This window comes from Sebastes fasciatus, chromosome 18 (assembly GCF_043250625.1).
Source record: "Sebastes fasciatus isolate fSebFas1 chromosome 18, fSebFas1.pri, whole genome shotgun sequence".
Taxonomy (NCBI): Eukaryota; Metazoa; Chordata; class Actinopteri; order Perciformes; family Sebastidae; genus Sebastes; species Sebastes fasciatus.
In genome coordinates this window covers 18221013-18246366 of record NC_133812.1, presented here as the reverse complement: position 1 = coordinate 18246366, position 25354 = coordinate 18221013, and the positions used below count along the sequence as shown (strand labels likewise).

General features: G+C 41.1%; 1 protein-coding gene across 11 annotated transcripts in view; it reads left to right on the top strand.

The window, feature by feature from the left end:
• Positions 1-24537, top strand: part of LOC141755761 (nesprin-1-like) — a 97312-nt gene extending 72775 nt beyond the window's left edge. For 6 of the 11 annotated variants that reach the window (XM_074614936.1, XM_074614942.1, XM_074614941.1 and 3 more), the window contains 30 exons: positions 131-264; positions 345-549; positions 1637-1819; positions 1948-2094; positions 2318-2472; positions 3245-3392; positions 3486-3580; positions 3678-3912; positions 4381-4632; positions 5952-6077; positions 7302-7457; positions 7903-8061; positions 8713-8879; positions 11973-12135; positions 12770-12957; positions 13041-13191; positions 13888-14070; positions 14308-14445; positions 14915-15106; positions 15599-15917; positions 16286-16354; positions 16816-16949; positions 17075-17201; positions 17291-17502; positions 18103-18309; positions 18490-18618; positions 18953-19222; positions 19355-19444; positions 20091-20149; positions 23111-24537. In XM_074614936.1, the coding sequence (XP_074471037.1) occupies positions 131-264; positions 345-549; positions 1637-1819; positions 1948-2094; positions 2318-2472; positions 3245-3392; positions 3486-3580; positions 3678-3912; positions 4381-4632; positions 5952-6077; positions 7302-7457; positions 7903-8061; positions 8713-8879; positions 11973-12135; positions 12770-12957; positions 13041-13191; positions 13888-14070; positions 14308-14445; positions 14915-15106; positions 15599-15917; positions 16286-16354; positions 16816-16949; positions 17075-17201; positions 17291-17502; positions 18103-18309; positions 18490-18618; positions 18953-19222; positions 19355-19444; positions 20091-20149; positions 23111-23387 (5070 nt within the window). In that variant the 3' untranslated portion in view covers positions 23388-24537. The remainder of the gene's footprint in view (positions 1-130; positions 265-344; positions 550-1636; positions 1820-1947; positions 2095-2317; positions 2473-3244; positions 3393-3485; positions 3581-3677; positions 3913-4380; positions 4633-5951; positions 6078-7301; positions 7458-7902; positions 8062-8712; positions 8880-11972; positions 12136-12769; positions 12958-13040; positions 13192-13887; positions 14071-14307; positions 14446-14914; positions 15107-15598; positions 15918-16285; positions 16355-16815; positions 16950-17074; positions 17202-17290; positions 17503-18102; positions 18310-18489; positions 18619-18952; positions 19223-19354; positions 19445-20090; positions 20150-23110) is intronic. The other 5 variants (XM_074614938.1, XM_074614937.1, XM_074614940.1 and 2 more) reach the window with 5 other exon arrangements.
• Positions 24538-25354: the final 817 nt, after the last annotated feature.

Below are 25354 nucleotides of genomic sequence, written 5' to 3'. Positions count from 1 at the left end.
GCAGGAGGTCACTGTGAATAAGAACATCTACACAGTGTTTCTTCTTGAGATAATAAATAGAATGTGTTGAGCAAATTTAACAAACATTGAAGATGAAATTAACTTTTGGTGGGTGTCTTGTGTTTTTAAGAACCTGCAGGAGGAGATGGATAAACAGGAGAGCAGCCTGAGGAAGTTTGGCTCTGTAACACACCAGCTACTAACGGAGTGCCACCCATCTGTGGCTGAAACACTCAACACAGCTCTCCGGGACGTCAACATTAGGTAAGGAGGGGACTTCAAATCCAATTCCAGCAACTTTTGAGCTGAGGTATATATAATATGTTTCTCATCCTCTGTTATAGGTGGAACAGTTTACTAGAGCAGATCTCAGAGCAGCTGAGGAGCAGCAAAGCCCTGCTGGGGTTGTGGCAGCGCTACAGGTCACTGTGTGGCCAGTGTGTGACAGCAGTTCAGAAACAGGAGGAGCGTGCTGATCGCCTGCTGAAGAGCGCCACCGACAGGGAGATCACCGAGGAGGAGAGCAGCGCCTGGATACTGGACTGTGATGTGGGTAGACAGGAGTCCAGTATATGATTATGTGAAGCTTACCCTTAGCCTCCTTTCTAAGATTTTGTGAGTAAGCTCCCAAACGGCTTGTCAGCTCACTATGAGGATTTACAAAGCCTCTAACCCCTCTGCAGAATACCAAATTGCACCATGGCCTTTTGTCCGCTTGAATGTAGATTCACAGCACAATCTTAACAAAAGCCCTCTGAAAAGGACACTGCAAAGGGAAAGACAGGCCCCTGATTTACTCTACAGGGGTCCCCCGGTGTCACGCTGGGCTTCTAGGGCCATGCTGGGCGATGTCTGGAGACACACTGTCCTAATACTGTACACAGACCGTTATTTTGACTGAGGAACACTGATGTAAACGGTTGCTAGACACTAAGTGGTTGAGAACTCTTAACTGTTTTTGGTGCATGAAAGCTTTACACAAAACCTTCAGCAAAAGGATCACATGGCTCTCTTTGGGTTGGAAAAACAATTACCACTTTCAAAACCCACTGGATAAACCCCAAAATATGAAAGTATGCAACAGTTTCTCTTAAAGAGGACCTATTATGCTTTTGTGCTTTTTTTCCTTTCCTCTCCTTTAGTGTGTTATATAGATTTTTTGTGCATGTAAAAGGTCTGCAAAGTTACAAAGCCCAAAGTCCACGCCAAAGGGAGTTACTCTCCCCCACAGAAACACTGCTCCTTAACTGCCTGAAATGCCTTGCTTGAAGTCCCGCCTTTTCTTCCTTAACATAGTGATGTCACCAAGTAACACATTTGCAGAATACCTGCCTAGCGGCTAGCAGAGCTGGAGTAGAGTGTTTTCTGACAATTAAAGCCCAAAACATGTTCTTGTAGAAACCCAAAATACAAGTATGCACCTGAAAATAAGCTATAAGTTCTCTTTAAATTTTGACATTTTGGATATGTCGAGGTTTCCCTTACTAAATCTTCATGTCTTTCATGCATTGAAAACACAGTCCTGTCATCAATGTGCCATTTAGTGTACATGTAAATAACATGCCTTCATCTAACATCTCAAAACATTCAGTGGTTCTGTTCCTAACCGGCCTCTCTGTTGACATTACTGTTGCAGGCATGCCTTGGTGACCAGGCCTCAGTGCAGCAGTCCCTCCAGCAGCTGCAGACTTTAGGGGAGCAGCTGAAGAGCCAAGTTGACGCCTCCTCCTCGGCAGCCCTCCAGTCCGACCACCTGTCACTCACACATCGCCTAGCAACACTGGAGCACGGCCTTCACAGGCAGCAGGACGTACTGCAGGTAGGATAGCAGGGATTGGTGTGCATGGGCAGAATGACACACACTGTTTCTTATATAAAACCCCAATATATGAATACGGTAAGCCATCACTTCTGCATTCTCACTGTGTCTGTCTGACTGTGTTGTAGACTGGATCTCAGGCCTGTGAGGGTTTCAGAGAGCAGTTGGACACACTGATCCTGAAGGCTGAGGAGGCTGACGAGGTGCTGAAGGAGTCTGACCCAGTCGGCTCACCAGAGCTCACCGTGGTCCAGACACGTATGGAAAGACTGAAGGTATCAAAAATGTTGCGGTCTTGGTTATTGTTGTATTAACTGTGTTTGATTATCTGGTGCTTTTTCACCAAAAAGTCTGCGTAAATTGATCATGTAACATATGTCACTCAGACCAAAAGCTTTACAGTAAATTAAATTCATTAGATTCACTTTAATTTGATGGACAATTTGATGTTTGTTCCTTCGACTATCCTACTGAAAATGTGTAATAATGTGTTCACAGGTTCACCTGTTGAAGCTGAGCAGCCTGTCTCCAGACCTGGAGCGCGTTAACGAGTTGGTGTACAGACTGCCAGTCAGTGACAGAGATGTTAAACGGCTGCAGAGTCTCAACAGAGCCTGGGCCGCTCACACCGCTCACCTCACTGAGAGGTTCAGGTACATAAAACCTCCACATTTCACTTGTTTAAATAAATGTAAGAAATAAGGTTCATTATTTTTTTGTTCTTGAAACATAAAAAAAACATTTAACTTTCATCTTCAGTGTACAAAAAGTAGGTGAACTGTCTTTTTACAAGCGTGAGAGCTTATGAAATTCAATGTGCAGACTACCTCTCTTTTTCTATAGTATAACTTTACAACGACCTACTAAGAAAGTGTTTGTAATTTGTCATTAAAAAACATTATTTATATTTAGTAAGATATTTGTGAAGGGTTTACGCATTAATTTTAAGCCACTTTAATGAATATATTACGAAAAATTATATATTATTTATTAATGAATTTTTTGCCTGCCAGTGTAAATGTCAGGGAGTTATTAATAAAATGCAAAATGCTTTTAACTTTACAATAAGCCCCCAAACCATAGCAGGTTTAAATTGTGGTGAGTTTCTACATGTCTTTTTACCATGATACTTGTCTGCCTTCAGAAGTAGAAGGTTAAAAAGTTCCTGGGGTCCTTGTTGATTAATAAAGAAGTCGCTAAAAAGACTAAACAAGATACACTGACATTAGAGGACATAAATGCACTTACAGCTTACAACTTGGCAAATTATTATGCTGTATAATGTAAATTATTATTATAATATGGACAAACCATTAATATCGTTAGTAGGGACAATATGTAAAATTCTTAGTATAATGTGGTGCTAATCTTCTTTTATGTTAATGTTGTTTATGTTCAAAACGACTTCCCTCTGTCCCTCTCCAGTAAACTGCAGGCGGTGTGTCTCCAGCAGCAGAGTTTCCTCCAGAAGTGTGAGGCGTGGATGGACTTCTTGTCTCAGACTGAACAGAAGCTGGCTGCTGAGATCTCAGGAAACTACCAGAGTCTGCTGGAGCAGCAGAGAGACCATGAGGTCAGAGACGCATTAAAAGTAAATGTGCACCAATTGCTGTCTTTGTATGTACAGTGTTGTTATTAATATATGTGTGTGTATGTGTGTGTGCAGTTGTTCCAGGCAGAGATGTTTAGCAGGCAACAGATTCTCTACTCCATCATCAATGATGGCCATCAGATGTTGGACCAGGGACAAGTGGATGACAGGTAAACACACGCACAGACACACACAATCCTATATTTAAAAAAATAAATAAAAAATCCTATCTCATTCATGCTATTGTCACTCTTGTCCCCCTAACAGAGATGACTTCAGTGTGAAGCTGGCCTTGCTAAGCAATCAGTGGCAGTGTGTAGTGAGGCGGGCGCAGCAGAGAAGGGGCATTATTGATAGTCTGGTTCGCCAGTGGCAGAACTACCGGGAGATGGCAGAGAAGCTGTTACAGTGGCTTCAAGAAGTAACTCGTGATCCAGATGTGCATCAGCCAGGAGAACCAGTCCCCCTGCAGCAGGCCAGAAACCTGTTAGATCAGATACAGGTAGGTTACAGCACTATGGAGGAGCTTTGAATGTCCTTAGCTCATCACTTAATTCATATTTCTAATCTTATCTGAAATTAGTTTATCTAAAAAACGTATGCTTTATTATCTCTGAAAGTCACAATTCCAGCTAACATGAATAGCAGGTGGATGAGGTGGTGATGGGTTCAGTCACTGACCACCCCTCTTCATCCTGAACTAATTATTTTCTCATAAAACTTATTTAAAAAGTTTGCATAATTACTACGGTCACTGGAAGAAGACTTTGAGCTGATTTAAATAAAGCAAAGCTTCATTTTTTTCACATCTACCATGTTCAATCTTTACAAACATGTATCCTATTTAAAATCTACTCCTTCTACTTCTTGTTACTCTTGATTCAAACGTCATATTTTAATTTAGCACTAAATTGTCTTAAGCAAATCTAAACCTCCCACTAATAAACCGTCACCCCTTCTCCAACCGTAGACTCCCTTAGTTAACCTGTACCCCCTCTGCCCACTGTCCCTGTCTCTGCTCCTCCAGCTGAGGGAGCGCGTGCTCCAGAGGCAGCAGGGAGGCTACATCCTGACAGTGGAGGCCGGCAGGAGCCTGCTGCTGTCGGCCGACGCCAGGGCCGAGTCCACCCTGCAGACGGAGCTGATGGACATTCAGGAGAGGTGGAGGCACGCCCACCACCGCCTGGACCAGCAGAGGAGGGAGCTGCACGGCTTGCTCAAGGTAAGACAAAAATACACCCGGAATAATAGTGAACATATATTCATACTTCTTTTTGGTTTGTTGCTCTCTTGGTCCTTTCTTTTCGAAGCTACAGTAAAAACATATGACATCATAACATAAACACTGTCTTTTTTTATTTAATTTTACCATTATTCTGTCCACTCATTGGCATGCAACAGTAGAAAAGTTGATTTTTTTTTACCATTATACATAGATGGTTAACAATGGCAGTTTTTAGGGTGAAACGATTACTGATCAGTGCCGTATTATGAGACATCCTGTACTATTGCAGGTATCATTTGAGCACAGTGTCACAGAGCACAGAGGCTGTGTCTCTACCGTGCTGCAGTGTGAAGGGTGCTGAAGGGCGTCCCAGCTGTACATGCGGGACACTGAAACCAGGTTATCACATGAATTATGCAACGCTGCATCTTAAGTCCTGAAGATCTCTAGATAAATTCCAAAGCATCTGCGCACAGGCTGAAGCATTACAAAATGGCACAAATGCACAAAGATAATAAAGTGCCAGCCCTGGGCACACATCCGCATTAAACACACACACAGATGCAGAGTGCGGACACATGCAGTGAGCTGTAATGATTTAAACCCTGCGAGGTACATTTTGCAGACTGTGATTTTGAATGGGGCAGAGTGACGCAGTTTAAAAAATGCATCCGGGATTTTTTATTTATTTTTGTTGAACATGGTTCTCTCCTCTCTTCCTCTTAATCTTATTCTCCTCCGATCTTAGTTACTCTCTCTCTGTGTCCTCCTCGGTTTGCACTTAGAGAGCAGCTACTGTAGCTATTCTTGTCCTACCCTGGCTGTTGTTTTACCATGACACTTGCTTCAGGTATGCAACTTTGCTGCAGCATTTCTTACCAAATATTACCCTGTTTTGTCCTGAATTGGACCGTTATTCTGACTCTAAAAATAGATGTAATCCGCGCCCTTTGGAGCAGAACCTCTTTATGAAGCTGCGTTAATTCGCTTCTTTGGCTGTTGGATTTTTGCTGAATCACTCTTTCTCATGGGGTTGTTGGGAGGTTCAGAGCTTAATGGGCTGTTGACAGCAAGATAATTGATGCGGCCTGACTTCAGCCTTGGGTTGATGTGTGTATGTGTGAGTGCATGTGTATGTATGTCAGTTTATGATTGTGTATTCTGCAGTTTATCTGTACTGATGCTGCAGCTGCAGGAAGAATTTATAGCAACCTCCCCGAGAAGATCTGCAGTCTGTGCATGTGTTTGAGTGTGTGTTTTATGTGTGTGTGTTTTATGCTCTCATTCTTACTGTGTGTGTTTGTGTGTGTATGCAGAACTGGGAGCGATGTGAGAAGGGCATAAATGCATCACTGGAGAAGCTGAGGGCCTTCAAGAGGAAGCTGTCTGTGCCACTGCCTGACCTCCACGAGGAGCTGCACTCGGAGCAAATCAGATGCAAGGTGAGGAGAATCTAATACATACGTATTTAATGTTTTTCTTCCTTCCAGGTTAATTTTTTGCATCTGTGCAATATACACATACATACTCTCTCTGTGTCTCTTGGTCCGTCACAGACACAGACACAGACTTGTCCTCCCTCTATCCCTTAATCTGGCTACGGGGACAAACAGATAAACAGACAGACCAGAGGCAAAAAACAAACAAACATCTTTATCTATCAGCTGCTGTCTCATTGTGTGACCTTGTTTGTTCGGTTTTCAGACTGTTGGTATAAATGTTGTTTATTCTCCTGCAGGGGGAAAGTATTTTGAGTCATTATCTAATTTAAATGCTACTTGTTATTATTGTAGTCTTGCATATAATTTGTTTTCTGTATTAATTTTTCATAAATTAGCCTGTCTCGGTCAAGAATTATTCAAATGACTGAGGCTGAAACGATGCCAGGATGCTGCTGGAAAGCACATTAAGCACTTATTTTCCTTGTTTGTTCCCACAGCAGTCATCTAATTTTTGCGTGAAAATTCACATTATGATGATTTGCAGTTTGTTGTGAATAGTCATGTTTCATGCATGACACGTCCTGAGCTCCTCGGGGAGGAGGAGGAGGAGGGCTGCACATAGTTAGCATCAGCTGAGAGGAGAGAGAGGGGGTGGGGAAAGAGTGTGCATGCGCATGAGAGTGAGTGAGAGAGAGAGCATCCCTGCTTGCAGTGGGGGTGTATTTATGTATGTGCGTGTGCTTCCTTTTGTGCGTGTTGCATAATGGAGAGATTCTCCAGGTCCGCGAATGATTACACCGCCGCAAAACCGTCACAGTGACGGAGGAGGAGGAGATGCAAGGTTTGATGTGTCTGTTATGTTTGATGTGTCTGTTACCTTATCTTGCCTTTAAACTTGAATGGAGCTGTTTTATTTTGATATTTGAATGTAACATGTTACTGATGTTTTCATGCTTTTTTTTTCAGAAAATCAAATTCATTGCATTTAGAAGAAATTTTCTTTTTTTAGCGAAATGTTTTGCTGTAATATTCGGTTTCAGTTTTCTGTTTTGCTTTTCCTCATCACTATTTCTGAGGGTGCAGCAGCTGCAGTTGAGCTTCAGTAGTTCTGCTCTGTGGTTTTCCTGCTCTATTTGACTATGGCTGTTGGTTAGCAGGCTAGTCTGAGTGTATCTTCACCTCTGTGTGTTGTTAATCATTTCTTGTCATGTCATATGGATGCAGGAGTTGGAGAGCAGTGTGGAGGGCTGGACTGATGACCTCACTTCCTTGTTCCTACTGAGGGACTCCTTGGAGGGTGTGGTCAGTGCAGATGACATCACAGTCCTACAGGAACGCCTCCAGCTGCTGCAGCGCCAGTGGGGGGAGGTCTGCCACCAGGTACATTCATTTTTTCTGATTTTTTTTTTTTTTTTCTTGGGTGTTTTAAAAGGTTGATGTTATTTTATTTCCCAGTATCCTGGAGTGTCTCCTCACTGAGTGGATTTGACTGGTGCTGTTGAGTGAGAGTTCAGCTGTGTCCACTTCACAGGGCCAACAGTGTTATTGTGAGATGTGTGTTACTGTGAATTATCAGGACGTGGCATATTCTGGTTGCTTGAGTAGTTTTTTTTTTTTTTCAGCACAAACTGTTAAATCAGACCCCTAATTATTTATTTGAGTTTATCTTCCACCAATTCTGTTCTTTCCCTCAATTTTTCCCACTACCAAACCACAAAATCCTTGCATCTTTTTCATATTTTGACTGTTTTTCTCATCATCCCTTTCCACGTCTTTTCTCTCCTATCCTCCCTTCACCCCACCGTCCTCCCCTTCGTCCCCTCAGCTTTCCCTGCGCAGGCAGCAGGTGAGCGAGAAGTTGAATGAGTGGGCAGTGTTCAATGAGAAGAACAAGGAGCTGTGTGAATGGCTCACACAGATGGAGAGCAAAGTCTCTCAGAATGGAGACATCACTATTGAAGAGATGATCGAAAAGCTGCGCAAGGTGATTTAAGCACAGACACACAACAAAAAACTTACCTGAAATACACATGTAGAAATTAATTAACACAACACATCTATGCATGCAGAAGTGTAGTTAAGTCCAGATTGTTTTGACATTTCCAGATATTGGCCACTGCTATGCACTGATTGATTTTTTTGCTTACGTACTCTATTTACTGCCCAAATCATATCTAAAAGTTTATTGTTTGCTCTGATTTTAAAATAATCCGAGTAAGAAATTAACCTGACACTATTATAGCTTGTAGGTTATCAACACTCACTGTGTCTACTTTGTTTTAATGTTTTCTTGAAATTAGGGCACATGTATTAGGAATTTAAATAAGAAAAGAAATAAACAATTTTTAGTTTAAATCATTACTAGTTAAGTGTTTTTTGTCAGTGGTATGGTTGGAAAAGTGAAGATTGCTTAAAAACATCCATTTTACTAAATGGTATCATTTGAATGCAGCTTTCATCATAATAAGTATTTACTGTGCAGTGAGTGCTTTGCTCTGGAAATGACGCTACACTCGGTCTTGACTAACTAATCTGGTCTCATCTGTGGCTCTAATGCACAGTTGCATGGACACACATACACTGTACACCACACTCACACCTCCCTGTGTCAACCTGCTCAATGTCTCTCTCCCAGGACTACCAGGAGGAGATCGGTGTAGCTCAGGAGAACAAGCAGCAGCTGCAGGTTATGGGAGAGCGCCTGGCCAGAGCCAGCCAAGACAGCAAGGCGGCCGAGATCCAACACAAACTCAGCAAAGTCAGCGAGCGCTGGCAACACTTGCTGGACCTCATCGCTGCCAGGTGGGTGTACGAGACTCTCAACAGCAGGTGGAGGGTGTCGTTTGATAGAAGAGTTTGAGTGGGTTCTCTGAAGGTGGAGCGGAAACCCCCGAAAAGACTTATATTAGAAATCTACTGCTTTAGGAATATGGTTCAAACTATTCAAGGTCATGAAGAGTGTCTTTAATAGCACAGATCATAGATAGTATCAGTTGGATGGACACATGTAACATTTGGAAATGTGTGTACTAGAACAACAAAATTGCATCCAGAGTCCTCACAGTATCATTATTTAGATGGAAAGAGAAAGGTAACTTTGTCACAATACTTACTCTTCCACCTTCACATCCCCCGCTGCATCACTCCTCCTTGTGGAGAAGTGTTTTTATTAGTTAAGACATGCCTTGGCCTCCGTTCGTTACCATGGTATCCTTCATGACACGTGATGGGGAATTAGCTTTCCCACAATGCTGCTGAGGCATTTCCTGAGTTCTTTGCTGGTGTCAGTGGGGCTTCCACTTAGTGGAGCTGCAAACCGAGCAGAGAGAGGTCACATTCCTCTTCCCACCTCGACTCTCTCCTTTTGTCTTCATCTACCTTTTTGCTACCCTGGACGCCTCCATTTACCAGAGTTGGAACCCGTCCTGTACTGAGTGTAGAGTAGTTGCTGACACGGAAAATATTGGAAATATAAACTCCTCTTTCTGTATGTTGTGACTTGAAAGTGACCTGATCCAAACTTTGACTCTAACTACCCCAGCTGCCCCTTCCCCCCCCAGCAGTCATCCGGCTGTTGCCCTCTGGGACTCTTGTGGATGAGGGAAGAAAGGGGAAGACGGTGTATGACCTCATACAGACAGCTGCGCTCTCTTCGTCTCTTATATCCGTCCTTTACCAAAAAACAACAAGACAGTTTGTAGCTGAGTGCACAGAGTGCAGAATACTTTACAATGTAGGGTTTTTTCTTTAGAATTATTATCATGTGGAATAATTCATCGACCGTTTCTGGAGTTTTTATTTTCTGAGGAAACGTGGATCTATTATTATTCTGCTGCAGACATGTTTTACTGGAAAACATTTCTTCTCGTTGTGCAGTATCCATTGAGCTTTTCTCGCATGCATGGAGCCTCCAGCCTTTGCTTCTGTTCACAATCCCTTTTGTGTTTATATGATACTCAGACACAGGCCAGCTCTGCTGCACATGCCTCTGACTGTAAGTCTCTTTTTAGAAACAGCAGCACTTGTCACTCTACGGCACTCACACACGCACACACACTCATGCCTGTTTGGGGTTCTCTTTTTTTAACCTTGGAGAGCAACAGTTGATAAGTCACAGTTGTGCCACCCCACCACGACTTGTTTGCCCTCCCCTTTCTGCACAGACAGAGTTTAGAGAAAGTCCCATGTGAAGCTCGCAGAGCAAAGAGAAGAGCGTTTGGATCGACACCGTTACGCTTCCTGAAGTTAACGTCGTCTTTGGGAATTCCGCACCCCCATGGTTTTGGATTTAGGGACGGATAATATGGCAGGATGCCCGAGCGAGGATCTGCCGGATTGCGACTGCGATGTCACCAGGCAGGACAAACTTGAGAATTGATGTTGTTTTTTAAGACTGCACTGCATACAACAACAGTCTACAGTCTTGAAAAGAGTCCCATGTGCATTTCTCATGGATAGCTAATTTTTCTCATGCAGTTAAGATAGATTATGTTAGGTTGTGTTTTTATCCAGCTCCTGCTGGATCATTTATGTGGAGTGCTATAGCATCAAGATACAAATGTTTTAACTATGTATCTGCTCTACTGTACATAGAGTTTTGGAGGGCTCTATCTTTTTTCTGCAATGTTGATTTTGTTTTAGCATCACGGTTAAGTGGAGATCTGGTTTAACTAGTGTGTCAAAGTAATTTCTTAAGTGTTTGTTTTAAACAGACTGGGTTTCCAGCATAGGGTGGAAGTTACTACACAGGACAGTACAATAAGTTCCAGACAGTTCAGACAATAGCAGGAGTGTTACTGTCGCCGTGAGTGTGAGTGTTGCATAATTTTTTGATTGACACTGAAATGAACTTGACCCAGTGAAGCTGTGCAACCTTATACAATAAGTTAAAGAAAATGCTGCTTACACATTTTAACAATTTGCAGTTTGTATTTGACCATGCACTGGTGTGTGCAGTGGATTATGTGTGATGCTATGCTACAGTATATATTGCCCTAGTGTGTTGCATTGTGAGATGCCTCATAGCAGACTTAGGAATTTTGTGAATGTAGTGTGCAGCCGATACCATGCAGCAGCACATTAGAGCTGCAGTGACAGTAGAGTAGACGTGCTAAATGTGTCTATTGTTATCAGATTATGGTCTTTAGTTTGTTAATGTAATAATGAATGGCCAACGCCTTCATTCTTAGTCTGTTTGGTGAGACAGTGAGAGTTGCATTGCTTTGCAGGGTGGGGAGTTGAATGTGGATGTTGGCTAATTTAAACACATATCATCGATTGCATTGGTACGGGTTTGGAAATGTCAGGCGTTTGCAGATCCAAAATGGTTCCCAGTTGTTGTGTAGGGTCACGTAAGGATTCATCACTTCCCAACAAACATATCAGATCATGTGCAGATCTGAAATAATACTCCTCATACTCATGTTACGCTTCTGCTCTGTTTAGTTGAACATGGCACACTTTAACTCTTTATTTTGTGTCTGTACTGAAAGCGTGCTTTCTGTGAGAAATGTTGTTTTTTTCAACCAGATCCAAAGATTTTTGTTCAGTCTCGTTCTCTGGTGAACATTTTTCCTGTTGTGCATTACTTTTGGTTACATATTAACAACTCTGAAGTAACTCTGTAACTCTAAAACAGAAATGCTGCTGAAAATGTTTCATTTGATGCTTTCACGCCTTTAAAACAGATATCTCCTCTGATATACTTGTATTTGATGCCGCAATCTAATTAGTGATTTACCAGTTATATTTACAGCATGTTTTATGGTTTGTTGTTTAACAAGTTGTACAAGAATTTGTCAAGGAATTTCTCCCTCACCACATGGTCTCCCTTAGAGTTTACAGTTGCCTCATGTGTTGACTCTGACTCCCTCTCTGACTCTGTTTCTCTACCAGGGTGAAGAAGTTGAGGGAGACCCTGGTGGCAGTGCAGCAGTTAGATAAAAACATGAGCAGCCTGCGTTCATGGCTGGCTCACATCGAGACAGATCTGTCCAGGCCCATCGTCTACGACACCTGTGACGACCAGGAGATTCAGAGGAAAATCAACCAGCAGCAGGCAAGTGGGACCACACACAAACAGTCCTGCGCAGGATAGTTTATTGATGTTTTATCAGCACCTCTGATTAAGTGTTTAAAAAATGTGCAGAGTTTGACCAATATGTGGTTAGGACATCCTGTCTTGCACACATACTACAAGACATATGCACACTCAGATGTACAAGCACCTTCACAGACACGAACAAGCACACATGTACTTTGTGAATATGTTCTTTTCTGTAACAACTAGATAACAGCAGGACAATATGACTCAAACTGAGTTGGTGGAAAATGAGTGGTGCTGAATCACAGGAGGAAATCACAGCATGACTCATGCATGCTGTTTGTTTAAAGCTAGCCTAAAGTCAGTATCAGTATCCTTCCTGCTCCTAAGATGCAGCTCTAAATGTGGACTGGATTCTGAGACCCCACTGACCACCTTCCTCTCCAGAGCTGCAGAGTTAGCTAACACATTTATTTACTGTACTTTGGCTGACTGTGTTCCTTCTGTACACTATTGCTGAATTAATTTATGGCATAAAAGACACATGAGGGAGGGTCAGGAGACATTAAGCAACATTTAACAACATTTAGAGAAATGCTAAACTTTTAAGTGTTGCATAAATCAAGTTATTATTCTGACTGACTTGCAGGAGCTGCAGAGAGACATAGAGAAACACAGCACAGGTGTGGCGTCGGTGTTGAACCTGTGTGAAGTCCTGCTCCACGACTGCGACGCCTGCTCCACAGAGACGGAGTGTGACTCCATCCAGCAGGCCACCAGAGGGCTGGACAGACGCTGGAGGAACATCTGTGCCATGTCCATGGAGAGGAGGCTCAAGTCAGTGTACAGTATATACAGTATATACTATAACACTTTAATACAATTTAGCCATGACGTTACTGAGCAATGTTTCTGTGCAGGATTGAGGAGACGTGGAGGTTGTGGCAGAGGTTTCTGGATGATTACTCCCGGTTTGAGGATTGGCTGAAGACCTCAGAAAGAACAGCAGCTCTGCCGAACTCCTCTGGAGTTCTGTATACCATCGCTAAAGAAGAGCTCAAAAAGTTTGAGGTGTGTTTATTTCATTTTTATTATCAGAGTGTGGAGTAAAAGACAGCTCCAGTTGCACAGTGTTTGCATGTATACATAGCTGAATTTGTAGCAAAGTACATAACTGAGGTAATAAATACACAGAGCCAAATGCATGTCGTGTTTTAAATGTAATGTTTTCATATGTGCATGCTTTGATGTTGCCCGTCAGACATTTACATTTCTCCATGTGAGCAAAATACATTTCAAGACAGAGACTGTCACTGCAGAGTAGAGGAAACAGAAAAAAGAGAGAAGAGTGTCATGTTGCTCATACTCGACCGCACTGGTCTGCTCAGCTGCTGCAGTCCATCACTGTGCACGTGAACATTCCTGCTAGCTGACCGTCTGGCCTGCACCGTTGCGATCTGCACTATTTGTGCCTGATTGGAACGTTCATTTTACTTAAATATAGATTGACTCTGCATATTTTATGATTTTGAGCTTTAACATGAAATGTTTCTTTTGTTTATGGTTTTTAGTTTTTATTGGAATGCTCAGTGCAGAACAAAAAAATGTGTTTACGTATTTCATGGGCCATCTGTAGTGCTTGTTAATTGTTTGTTTTCTTTGTGCGTGCACATAAAAAGGTTTGAGAAAAATATAATATTGCATGTATGTTTCCAAATAAGTGTGTCCTATTCAGAGCTTTAATTTGTGTGTCTGTTTTTGTCGCAGGCCTTCCAGCGTCAGGTGCAGGAGTGCCTGACCCAGCTGGAGCTCATCAACAAACAGTACCGTCGTCTGGCCCGGGAGAACCGCACCGACTCCTCCTGTCGACTCAGGGAAATGGTGCATGATGGGAACAAGCGATGGGATAACCTACAGAGGAGGGTGGCCGCCATCCTACGCAGACTCAAGGTAACATTGTCTAAGACTGTTGGCTCAATGACTGAAATTTGCACGAGTTAGTTATGAAACAGCTGATTTCCTCTCCATTAGTTCTAACAAACTCTTTTTCTATTATTCTACCTGGTCACAGGTAGTATTGATAAACTATGTCCATATCCAATAATATCCTCATACTTCACTCATTCACTTATCTTCAAGAAACAACCTAGTTAATTTAAAAATGTATGTCTTCCTCTGTTCATTCAGCACTTCATCAGCCAGAGGGAGGAGTTTGAGACGGCTCGAGACAGCATCCTGGTGTGGCTGACTGAGATGGACCTCCAGCTGACCAACATAGAGCACTTCTCTGAGTGTGACGTTCAGGCCAAGATAAAACAGCTCAGGGTAAGACAGAAATATTGCTTCTTAAATGACACAACAATTCTGTTATGACTGGTGTGAGGGAAAAAGTAGTAGAATAAAATATAGACAAATACCGAACGTAATCATATCAGTGGATTTTAAAACTTCCTTTGTTGTGTTCCAATGCTGAAACCATTATTTGGTTAATTGATTATAAAGTAAAATTACCAAACATTTGCTGATTAAAGTTCCTCAAATACAAAGATTTGCTTGCTTTCCTCCTATTTACATCACTGTAAATTGAAATCCTCGATGTTTTTCAACCGTTTCGAGGTCCCACTTTGAGCTTGGTTAAACTGTGATGGAAACCTTCTGTAATTTAAACATTATATAATGTACGTGATTAATTAAATACGTTTTAAATGATGATATCATTGTTAGGTAATCTGCATTATTGTGTGATACAGTTCTCTGACCTCTATGTGTGTGTGTGTGTTTGTGTGTTTCTCAGGCGTTCCAGCAGGAGATCTATCTGAACACGGGGAAGATCGAGCTGGTGTTCAGGCAGGGTGAAGCTCTGATTGAGAAGAGTGAACCTCTGGACGCAGCCGTCATCGAGGAAGAGCTGGAGGAGCTGCAGAGATACTGCCAGGAGGTCTTCGGACGAGTCGACAGATACTACAAGAAACTCACACGACTGCCTGTGAGTAAAGAGACACAGACGACACACCGGGTAGTATGCAGAAATACTCTGTCATCTTACAATAAAACAACATTCCTCCAGTGGAAATGGGCGCTGAAATTCAAGTAAATTAATAACAGATTTATTTCCGATGTTTGCAAAGAGGCAAGGTAACCTGATTTCCTGCAAGACTCTGTAAACACATCACAAAATGTACACTACAGCTGTCCTCCTTCACCACCGGTGACATGGTGAAAACATGTGTCAAACATAGTTTCACGCTGACAGCTGCTAAGGAACAGAATACACACTTGTGTTATATTTGCATGTTAACAGTCAGCACAGCACACACACTCACCTCACTGTACCTCACAAACTGCGCTCTCACACTTCTTTACACATATTTTGAAACTCCATTTTCTGTGTTATCTTGTATTTTCTCTCATGCTTACATTATTCTGTCCTTCCTATCATCTTGCTTTCTATTAATGTTTTCCCGTCTTTTTCTCCCAGCTGGCCGATGACGAGCTCGATGGTTCAGACCGAGAGCTGGACATGGAGGAAGGTGGCGAGCTCTCTGAGCTGCAATGGGGAGACTCCTCTCTGCCCCGGACGTCCAGCCGTCCAGCCTCGGGTACGACCGCCCTGATCCGGGCAGAGCGTTCGGGACGTGACACCCCGGCCAGCATGGACTCCATCCCGTTAGAGTGGGACCATGACTACGACCTGAGCAGAGGTCTGGACAGCCCTGGAGGACGAGGCCCTGGCGAAAGGAGCCAAGGGCAAGAGGAGGAGGATGAGTATCTGAGGACGGCTACCACAGTGCTGTCAGGTTGGTCCGACTTTACTACTGTACTGTGGATGATTGGCTCAATGGAGGTTTGCTGATGTGGATGTTATTTTACAGGTCTGCAATTTCCTCAATTTCCCAAGAAGTTTCCTGGAAAGAACTACATAATTTGGGAGAGCAGTGACAGTGTTTTAACATATCTTTTATATGTTATATATGTTTCCAATAGTAAATGAATAATCCATAATTTTGTTTAAACTGAGCAGTTTTGTCATTCAAGAAAATTCCTTTCGAACCAAATTACATTTGGCACATCCAGATCAGTGCCAACTCATTATAGCTTAGCACAGATATCACATTCAATCATGCCCACATTGTAAGTAGTGTATGTTGTATGTGTCTCTTTCCAGATGTAGTTATCCCAGAGAGCCCAGAGGCCTATATAAAACTGACTGAGAACACATTGAAATCGTCCTCCGGTAGGAAACGGCAACCCCCTGGTTCTGATGAAGGAATGCCACAGCATGACATATGAGAGCATGCCATAAACTACAACTAAAACACGCTTCTTAATTTTACTACCACACAAGGAAGCATCGTTCAGGCTGCATGTCCCACCATCCAGAAAAACCTTTGCATATTAAAAGAGCAGAGATGACATTATTGCATGCTGAGGCCCAGATCACTAAATGCTAATCTCAACCATTGCATTTTTACTTTTCTGTTTGTCTTTTGGTCATTTATTTCACTGCTAATATCATCGTTAACATGATAAAAACCCCACTTCTGTGTTCTTTTCTGCCATGACTTGGCGTTGTTTTGCATTTCAGACTAATGCATGCCATCACAGCATCAGTCTTCACACCAGCAGCATGCTAATGTCATCGAAAACTTTACCTTCCTAGTTTTCCTCCTGACCCTTGTTGTGACCTCTGTGCAGGTGAGCCGGGCCAGCTGGAGGCCAGTCTCAGACAGCTGGATCAGGCTCTGGATGCAGGGCGATACCACATCCAGCAGAGAGAGGCCACTGCCAACAGCTCCAGCCCCGACGTCGACTCCACATACATGGGCTACGTGAGTCCTGTTCATTTGTAGTTACATTTTCTGTCTTGCATCACATTCCGACATGCACATGGGATCAACGCGTTAACGTTAATGTCAAGCTAAAACATGAACATCATTAATGATCATCCCTCCAGATGCGTCTGATGGGAGAGTGTCGAGGCAGTATAGACGCAGTAAAGAGAGCAGAGGGAGAGCTGACTGAAGACGAGGATGACATGCCGGGACTCACCAACCCCACCAGCACAGACACTCAGAGTGCAGGTCAGTTGCACACAAACACACATATCATGATAGATTACCTCCTCCCTGTGAGTACTGTGCGAGCCGTGTTAAATGGACGTGATCTGCAGGTGTGATCGAGCGCTGGGAGCTGATCCAGGCGCAGTCTCTGAGTGAGAAGCACAGGCACAAGCAGAACCTGCAGCAGTGGCAGCAGCTGATCTCAGATCTGCAGACCATGAGGGCCTGGTTGGGTCAGTCGGAGGCTGAACTCAACCAGCTGCGAGGGCTCGATCTCAGCACCGACATACACACCATCCAGCAGAGAATCAAGAAGCTCAAGGTTTGTTTACTGTGTGTCTGTTTCAGTTTCAGAGTTTGTCTATCAATGTTAAAAAAAAAAAAAATTCCAAGAACTCCTTTTATGGCATTTGGAAATTGGAAGCATGAGTGGGAGCATTGGGAGCAGTGGTAGTTTTTTGTCATCCTTGTATTGTGCACATTTATCAGCACCAGTCCCTGTACAGTATACTTTCAGGAACTGTACAAGAAGTACAGTTTGTCAGCAGTAAATTGACCCCACTGGCCTTGTTTATAATGTCCTACTTTACGTGCAGGGTGCTGATAGTTTTGTCCTTCCACTCACCCTTACGCAGAAACACACACTCACTCCTCAATATCTAGTTCAGCTGTTGGTGCCTGTAAAGCATTAGGCAAGATATCACTATTCTATAAATACACCCCTCTGAAGCCTAATAACGTACATCAAACTCCTAGCCTAATCCTGCTGCACTCTTGTCTGTTGGCGCCTCATGTATTTTCAGCTTCCTCTATCTTGTAGCCACCTACAGTCTGGCTCGGTTCATGGTTCATTGTCATTATAAATAATCTCCCACATGTAGATGGTGTTTTGAATATTTTCTTCTTTGACTCTTCCTCTCAGGAGCTGCTGAAGGGAGTCGATGCCCACAAGTCAGAGGTCTTGTCCATCAATCTGAGCAGTGCAGACTTCCTCCAATCAGACCCTGACTCTGAGGAGGCGTGGGAGTTGAGGGACAGGCTGAAGGAGATGAACGCACGATGGGATCGGCTCGGTACCTCCCTGGAGAACTGGAGGGAAGAACTCCAGAGGGCACTGATGCAGTGCCAGGTAAGGAAAAAAAACATAAACACACACACTCCAGGAATGAATACAAAGTAATAGGCAGTAATAGGTAACTTACAATACTATGACATTTTTTACTTTTTTCGACATACTCAACTATGACTTTTTAATTTCAGAAAAAAACTAAAACATATATAATATCACTTATGCCATCTTTCCTTTCAGGAGTTCCATGAGATGAGCCACGGTCTGCTGCTGTGGCTGGAGAACATCGACCGCAGGAGGAACGAAGTGGTGCCCATCCCTCCCAAACTGGATCGTGAAACATTACGAGCTCATCACAAAACACTGACGGTATGTCTCTCTTATACAAGGTTTGTCTTATTTTCCATCTTCTCTGTTATGCCTTTAATATGAATCACCATTAAGTAAGTGGATAATTCAAACTCATTAGTTCCCAAGGTTGGGTTTAGAAACCAAAGGGGTCTTGAGAGTAAAGTTAAATTCTGTTGTTTTCACCCCTAAAATATAGTTATATGATTCTGACAGTAAAATGTTTTTAAAAAAACACATGGAAGCCAAAGAAGTCTTTATTTTCTCTTAAAATGCCACAAAAATATTGCACAGTTTACAGACAAAGATGTTGAACATATTGCTGACTCCTCTTGTCTCTCTTATTTTCCCACAGCAAATTAAGCGTGAGCTGCTAGACTCGCAGCAGAAGGTGTCGTCTCTTCAGGAGCTGTCCGCTCAGCTGCTGGTCAACACTAAACCTCAGACGCTCCTGCTGCTGCAGTCACAGGCCTCGGAGCAGATCCAGGCTCAGGGCAGCGAGTGTCTGGAGGCCCAGGAGAAGGTGCACGTGATCTTGAACAGGCTGAGGCTGCTCCTGAGGGAGGTCAGCTCTGACCTGGCGGGGTTGGAGAGGAGACTAGAGGCCACGGACACACAGCAGCAGGTCAGAAAATGCTGAATATAGAGTGAATGAACGAGGGGTCATGTTATTTGAAATGACAAAATCTTCTCCATGAGTCACAGTTTTATTTAGATCTAAACATTAAAGTGACTGTTGTTTTGATTTACTTTTCAGGATTGCTTACCATTGCCTGTTGGCACATCACAAATCCTTGGATCAGCTGGTCCTGAGTCAGAGGTGACTGTCCAAAGTCGCAAACGATTGGTAATGTTTCCCCTCATAATGTCCAGTAGGGGGGCTAGCCTCCACGCTCAATAAGACACTGCAAAAAATACATCACAGTTAACTTACTTTCTCCCTTTTGTTTCCCAAGTAGTCATCTCATAGATATTCCCACTGTACCACCCCTTAATTTGTATTGTTAATATAAATGTTTTCCCATTTGTTGCTGCCTCCCTCCCCTCCCTTTTTGAGATTGTTTTTTGCTGCCCACACCATGTTGATCTGCCAAAAACGTACAAGAAAACCTGGCTTTTCGTTTCACATGATATAACTGTTCTGTAATGGTAATAGTTCTGATCTCATTTTGGAATTCATGTATGAAAAGAAATTATATATTTTTTCTGTTTAATCACTATGCAACTTACTAGTTTAAACATATTTTAATTGTCAGTTTCTTTTTAACTTTTCAGGATTTAGTCTTGAGAAGCCAGATTTCTTGGTTCTAAAAAGTCAATCACCGTCATTGATTAAGTTGCTGCTCTTTGGTTGTTGATGATTCCTTCTCTAGCGATGTTATGGCTCTTTATATTATTTGTTTTTTCTCTCATCTGAGGCTTTGTCTTTATTTGCCCTTGACTGAAACATTCTTTTCTTTCTTTTACCCCTCCCTGCTCATTACGTGGTACAGCCCCGAGGCAAAAGTAGTCAGGCCCACCCAGGACCCCCTGAGAGCGGCCCGCGCCACAGGTACCTCTCTCCTGGACTCTAGAAACACGGGATGATAATGGAACCAAAGCTATACCCGATTTAGAAACTTGATTTTTATTCATTCAACCCATGAGAAAATCAATTAATCACAATCAACCATGTTTTACTGATTGTAAAATATATGGGATTATTAGATGATTTTGATTCTAAGCCTCTTTAACCGATTGGTTTTTAGGCTTTAACCCTGCGTTCCATGATCCTCCCATATTCTAGAGACCATGTTGTCAGCTCTTAAACGAGGGGGGAATCGCCTACATCAGGCCACTCCCTTTCTCCTTTAAATGTTTTATTTCACTGCTTCTCTTTGCCCTGCTGCTTTTTGAATGGCACCATGAAATATTGCCTTGTCATACTTTTTGCTTCTCCTCTCTCAGAATGACTGTAGCACTCTCCTCGCCCACTAGATGGCATTATCTGAATCCCAGTGACCCCCTCAGCCCTTGTTCCTTTAGCTGTTTTTCTTTCATCATGTTTCCTTCCTGTTTCATTCTCTTCATAGTTGAAAGCAGGATATGATGCAATAACTCCTGCGCTTTTTTCCTTTATATCTTAACTCCCACTTTCTTTCCTATGTTTCCTTTCCAGACCTCTTAACTCACCCACCTCTGGCTCTCTCTTAACTTTCTATGATTTCCATTAACTGCCAACAACAACACACAGGCCTGGTGAAGACTCAGCCTAAACTAGTCTTGCCGTGAGTGTTGTAGCAGAAATAATGTCTTTGTTTTCCCCTGATAGCATCCTTTATATGAGGAGCAGGGACTCTCTATCACATATTAATGGGGTGTGGATACTGAAATCTAGCAAAGCAGGAGAGGTTGCCATGAGCCACATATATATATATATAAACACGCACACACGATGTGCACATGCTGCTCATGCATGCAACAGCCCTGTTGTAACATCCAGGAGGACTAAATAATTGAATGAAATTGGTAGGCTGCGGAGTGAGAGGCTGGAGGACGGTCAGCGTGTCTGACCCTCCTCCAGCTTCTTTGAGGATGAGACGCATTAAGAACATGCTGTTCCTCCCCTTGAGTCTTGGCTCTAATCGTGGAAATCTCCAGAGAGGCATTTGGCATTTCTCCTGCGTTTGTTTGGAATGAGACGTGGCATTGAACTCTCACACACTCGGCTCTAAAGTCAGAGTGTTTCCCCCCCCCAGTGACTCACAGCCGGCTATCTACGAATGCTTGTGGTTTTCTAAGTGTGTTTGTGCCTGTTTTGTGTGCTTATGCAGGTCTACTGTACGTGTATTCACCTTTGTGATGCTCTCAATCTCTCTAACTGTTGGATCAGGGTCTATTTGCTGCATTTTTGCTTTCCTTCCTGTTGAGTGATTTAAGTTTTTATTTTGCATAACATGGGTAAAATAGTATTTGCAAGCATGTTTGTTATAACCTACTTGAAATGTCAGAATTGCCAGATTTACTCAAATTAGAAATAATTTTTCTATAAACTATACTATGACTTTTTTCATGATATTTTTCAACATAGTTGACTATACTGTGACTTTTTTATTTTTTCGACATACTACACTGACCTTTTTTTTTGACATACTATACTATGACTTTTTTTTACATAATATTTCATGACTTTTTTATTTATTCGATAAACTATAGTATGACTTTTTTTCAACATACTATAGGATGACTTTTTGTTTTTCGACGTACAATACTGACTTTTTTTTGACACTGCTATAAATCTTTAATTTTTTACAAAATACCATTCTATGACTTTTTTCAACATAATATACTATGACTTATTTTTTTTGACATACTATATGACTTTTTTTATTTTTTTGACATACAATCCTTTGACTTTTTTTGACATACTATAGGATGACTTTTTGACATACGCTATAATTTCTTTTTTGACATACTATGACTTTTTTCGACATACTAGATTATGATTTTTTAAAATTTTTTCAACATACTATACTATGACTATTTTTTTTACATACTATGACTTTTTTTCCAACGACATACTATACTATGACTTTTTTCGACATAATATATTATGACTTATTTTTTTGACATACAATAGTATGACTTTTTTACGGTATACTATAGGAAGACTTTTTTTTACACTGCTATAAATGTTTAATTTTTTTCGACAAGCTGCCCTGACTTTTTTTTTTTTTTTTTAATTCGACATACTAGATTATGAATTGTTTTATTTTTTCCACATACTATACTATGACTATTATTTTTTTGACATACTATGACTTTTTTTCTACATAATATATTATGACTTTAAAAAATATTCGACATTATACTGACTTTTTAATTTTTTCGACATACAATACTATGACTTTTTTTCAACATACTATAGGAAGACTTATTTTGATACTATGCTATCAGTTTTTTATTTTTTTCGACATACCATACTATGTCTTTGTTTGACATAATATGACTTTTTTTATTTCCTCAACATACTATACTATGACTTTTTTTTTTCTTTTTTTGACATACTATAGAATGACTTTTTTTCAAGATATACTTTGACTTTTTAAAAAAATGTCAACATACTATACAATGACTTTTTTTCGACACTATACTATTGCTTTTTATTACTTTTTTCGACGTACTATTCTATGACTTTTTTTTCATTACATTTTTCGACATACTACAATGTGACTTTATGACATACTATGACTTTTTATAACATTTTACGTACTATACTATGACTATTTTTATGACGTACTATAATATGACTTTTTTTGTGATTAAAAACAATTGATGATTTGTTTTGACAAAACTTATCTTGGTCATCATGCATTTCTGATTCAAGCCCATGAATTTGGAGCATTTGTCATAAACCTAAAATTGTAACCAAATCCGAAAAAGCTATCAAGGGGTTTTAACAAAACAAGATTTGCAAATACTAGTGAACTCAGGTTTGTTCTTTGCTGGTTAACTTAACTCTTTGTTTCTGCAGCCGGAGCAGATCACCAGGCGCCGCTGGCTGCGTTTCCTCCCGTTCTGACCTTCCGGACGGCATCTCCTCGTCCTCGTCCTCCCCCTCAAAAGGCCAGTCCTTCCTGCTGCGGGTCCTCAGGGCTGCGCTTCCCGTCCAGCTGCTCCTCCTGCTCCTCATCGGCCTGGCCTGCCTGGTGCCCATGACCGAGCAGGACTACAGCTGCCACCACGCCAACAACTTTGCCCGCTCCTTCCATCCCATGCTGCGCTACACCAACGGACCTCCGCCCATATGAGAAGCAGCTGAATATCTACTGCTTTGCCAAGGACTCCATTGAATGTTTCCTCTTCAACCCGTGCCCTAAAAAGCAACAAAGTCTTCCCCTGCTGGGAAGCGAACATGCATCATGAAGTGATTCAGAGGTGATATGAAGACTTCTTTAACATTGCACACCCACTCCTGAAATCACCCCAACCCTTTAAACCCCCTCTCCAGAATAAACGGACCTTCATCTGGAGATCCCGTCTCCCCAAAAATATTTCATTTTGTTTTAACTTAAATGTGTATATTATTTTTTAAGGTTCCTGAAGAAACCTGAGAAATCAAAGCACTATTTATATACTGTATGTTGGGAGCCAAAGTCGACCGTGCTTTTTGTCCATGATATCCAGTGCTGCTACTATTTATTTAGCGTTCAATCAGTTAATAGATTGTTAGTATTGATGAAGCTAAAGCACCACCTTGAGTGTGGGATATTGAACCTGTAAATTGTACAGTAGACTTACAGTTTGAGTAGCAATCATTCACAGTCTCAGATGTGAAGAGTTTCAAAAGACACATTTGAAGAACTACTCCGACATAAGAGAAATCTGCTCACCAGGAGTACTTTCTGAAGGATGAACCTGCTTCAATTTGTAAATGAAGTTTTCTTATGACATTTAAGCTAAAATCTGAACCTATAGCACTGACATGAGCACTGTCGAAGGTACTGCACTGAAGCCGTCCAGCCTAGATGGCCGACTTCTTTCCCCAAAAGCCAAGGCTTGTATTCCTGTTTTTAATTTCAGTATTTAATCAACCGGGGTACATATGAAAAAAAGATATTAGCTCTCAACTGATTTGTATATTTTTGTTGAAATGCCTTTGAATACAGGCAGTTATTTTTTTATCTTTCTGTTTGAGCATGCACTTGAAAGTCCCCCGCTTTTAAGAAAGCCAAACAATCATTGGTAGTGTTTTAGTAGCCGGCTGCGACATGAAATAGTGAGCTTTGTAATAACTGCGATAATTATTCTGTGGTGATGAGACATCAGAATCACTGCGTTGTTAAAACAGAATCTGTAAAAAGTGATGAAATATGAAAATGGTTATTTATGTATGTACAGTTTGCTAATGCCGACTTCATGAAGAATACTCTTTGCAAATAAAATAACATGAAATATTTATTTCTGTGTATTCTTGGCCTTTAGTTTGGTTTCTAATCTCAAGAGAAAAAATTATGAATGACTATGACTTCACTTTTATAAAAATTTTCGACATACTATACTATGGCTTTTTTTTCGTGAAACTTTTCGACATACTATACTATGACGTTTTTTTCATAACATTTTTCGACATACATTACTATGACTTTTTGGATTAAATTTTTCGACATACTATACTGACGTTTTTTTCACATTTTTCGACATACTATACTATGACTTTTTTCATAACATTTTTCCAACACTTTACACTGACTTTTTTTCATAACATTTCTAGATATACTATACTATGACTTTTTTTCATGAAATTTTTTGAACATACTATACTAAGATTTTTTTTTTACATTTTTCTACATACTATACTATGACTTTTGTTTCATAACATTTTTCGACATATACAATGACTTTTTTCATGAATTTTCGACATACTATACTATGCTTTTATTTCATAAAATGTTTTGACATACTATGACTTTTTTTCATGAATTTTTTTGACATACTATACACTGACTTTTTTTTCATTACATTTTTCGACATGCTATACTATGACTTTTATTACATACTATACTATGACTTTTTTATAATATTTTTTTATGTACTTTAGTATGACTTTTTTTCACATACTATACTATGACTTTTTTAAGACATATACTGACTTTTTTCATAATATTTTTTTATGTACGATACTATGACTTTTTTATGACATACTATACTATGACTTTTATGATATACTACACTATGACTTTTTTTAATATTTACTTGGTATTCTTGTGCTTTACTT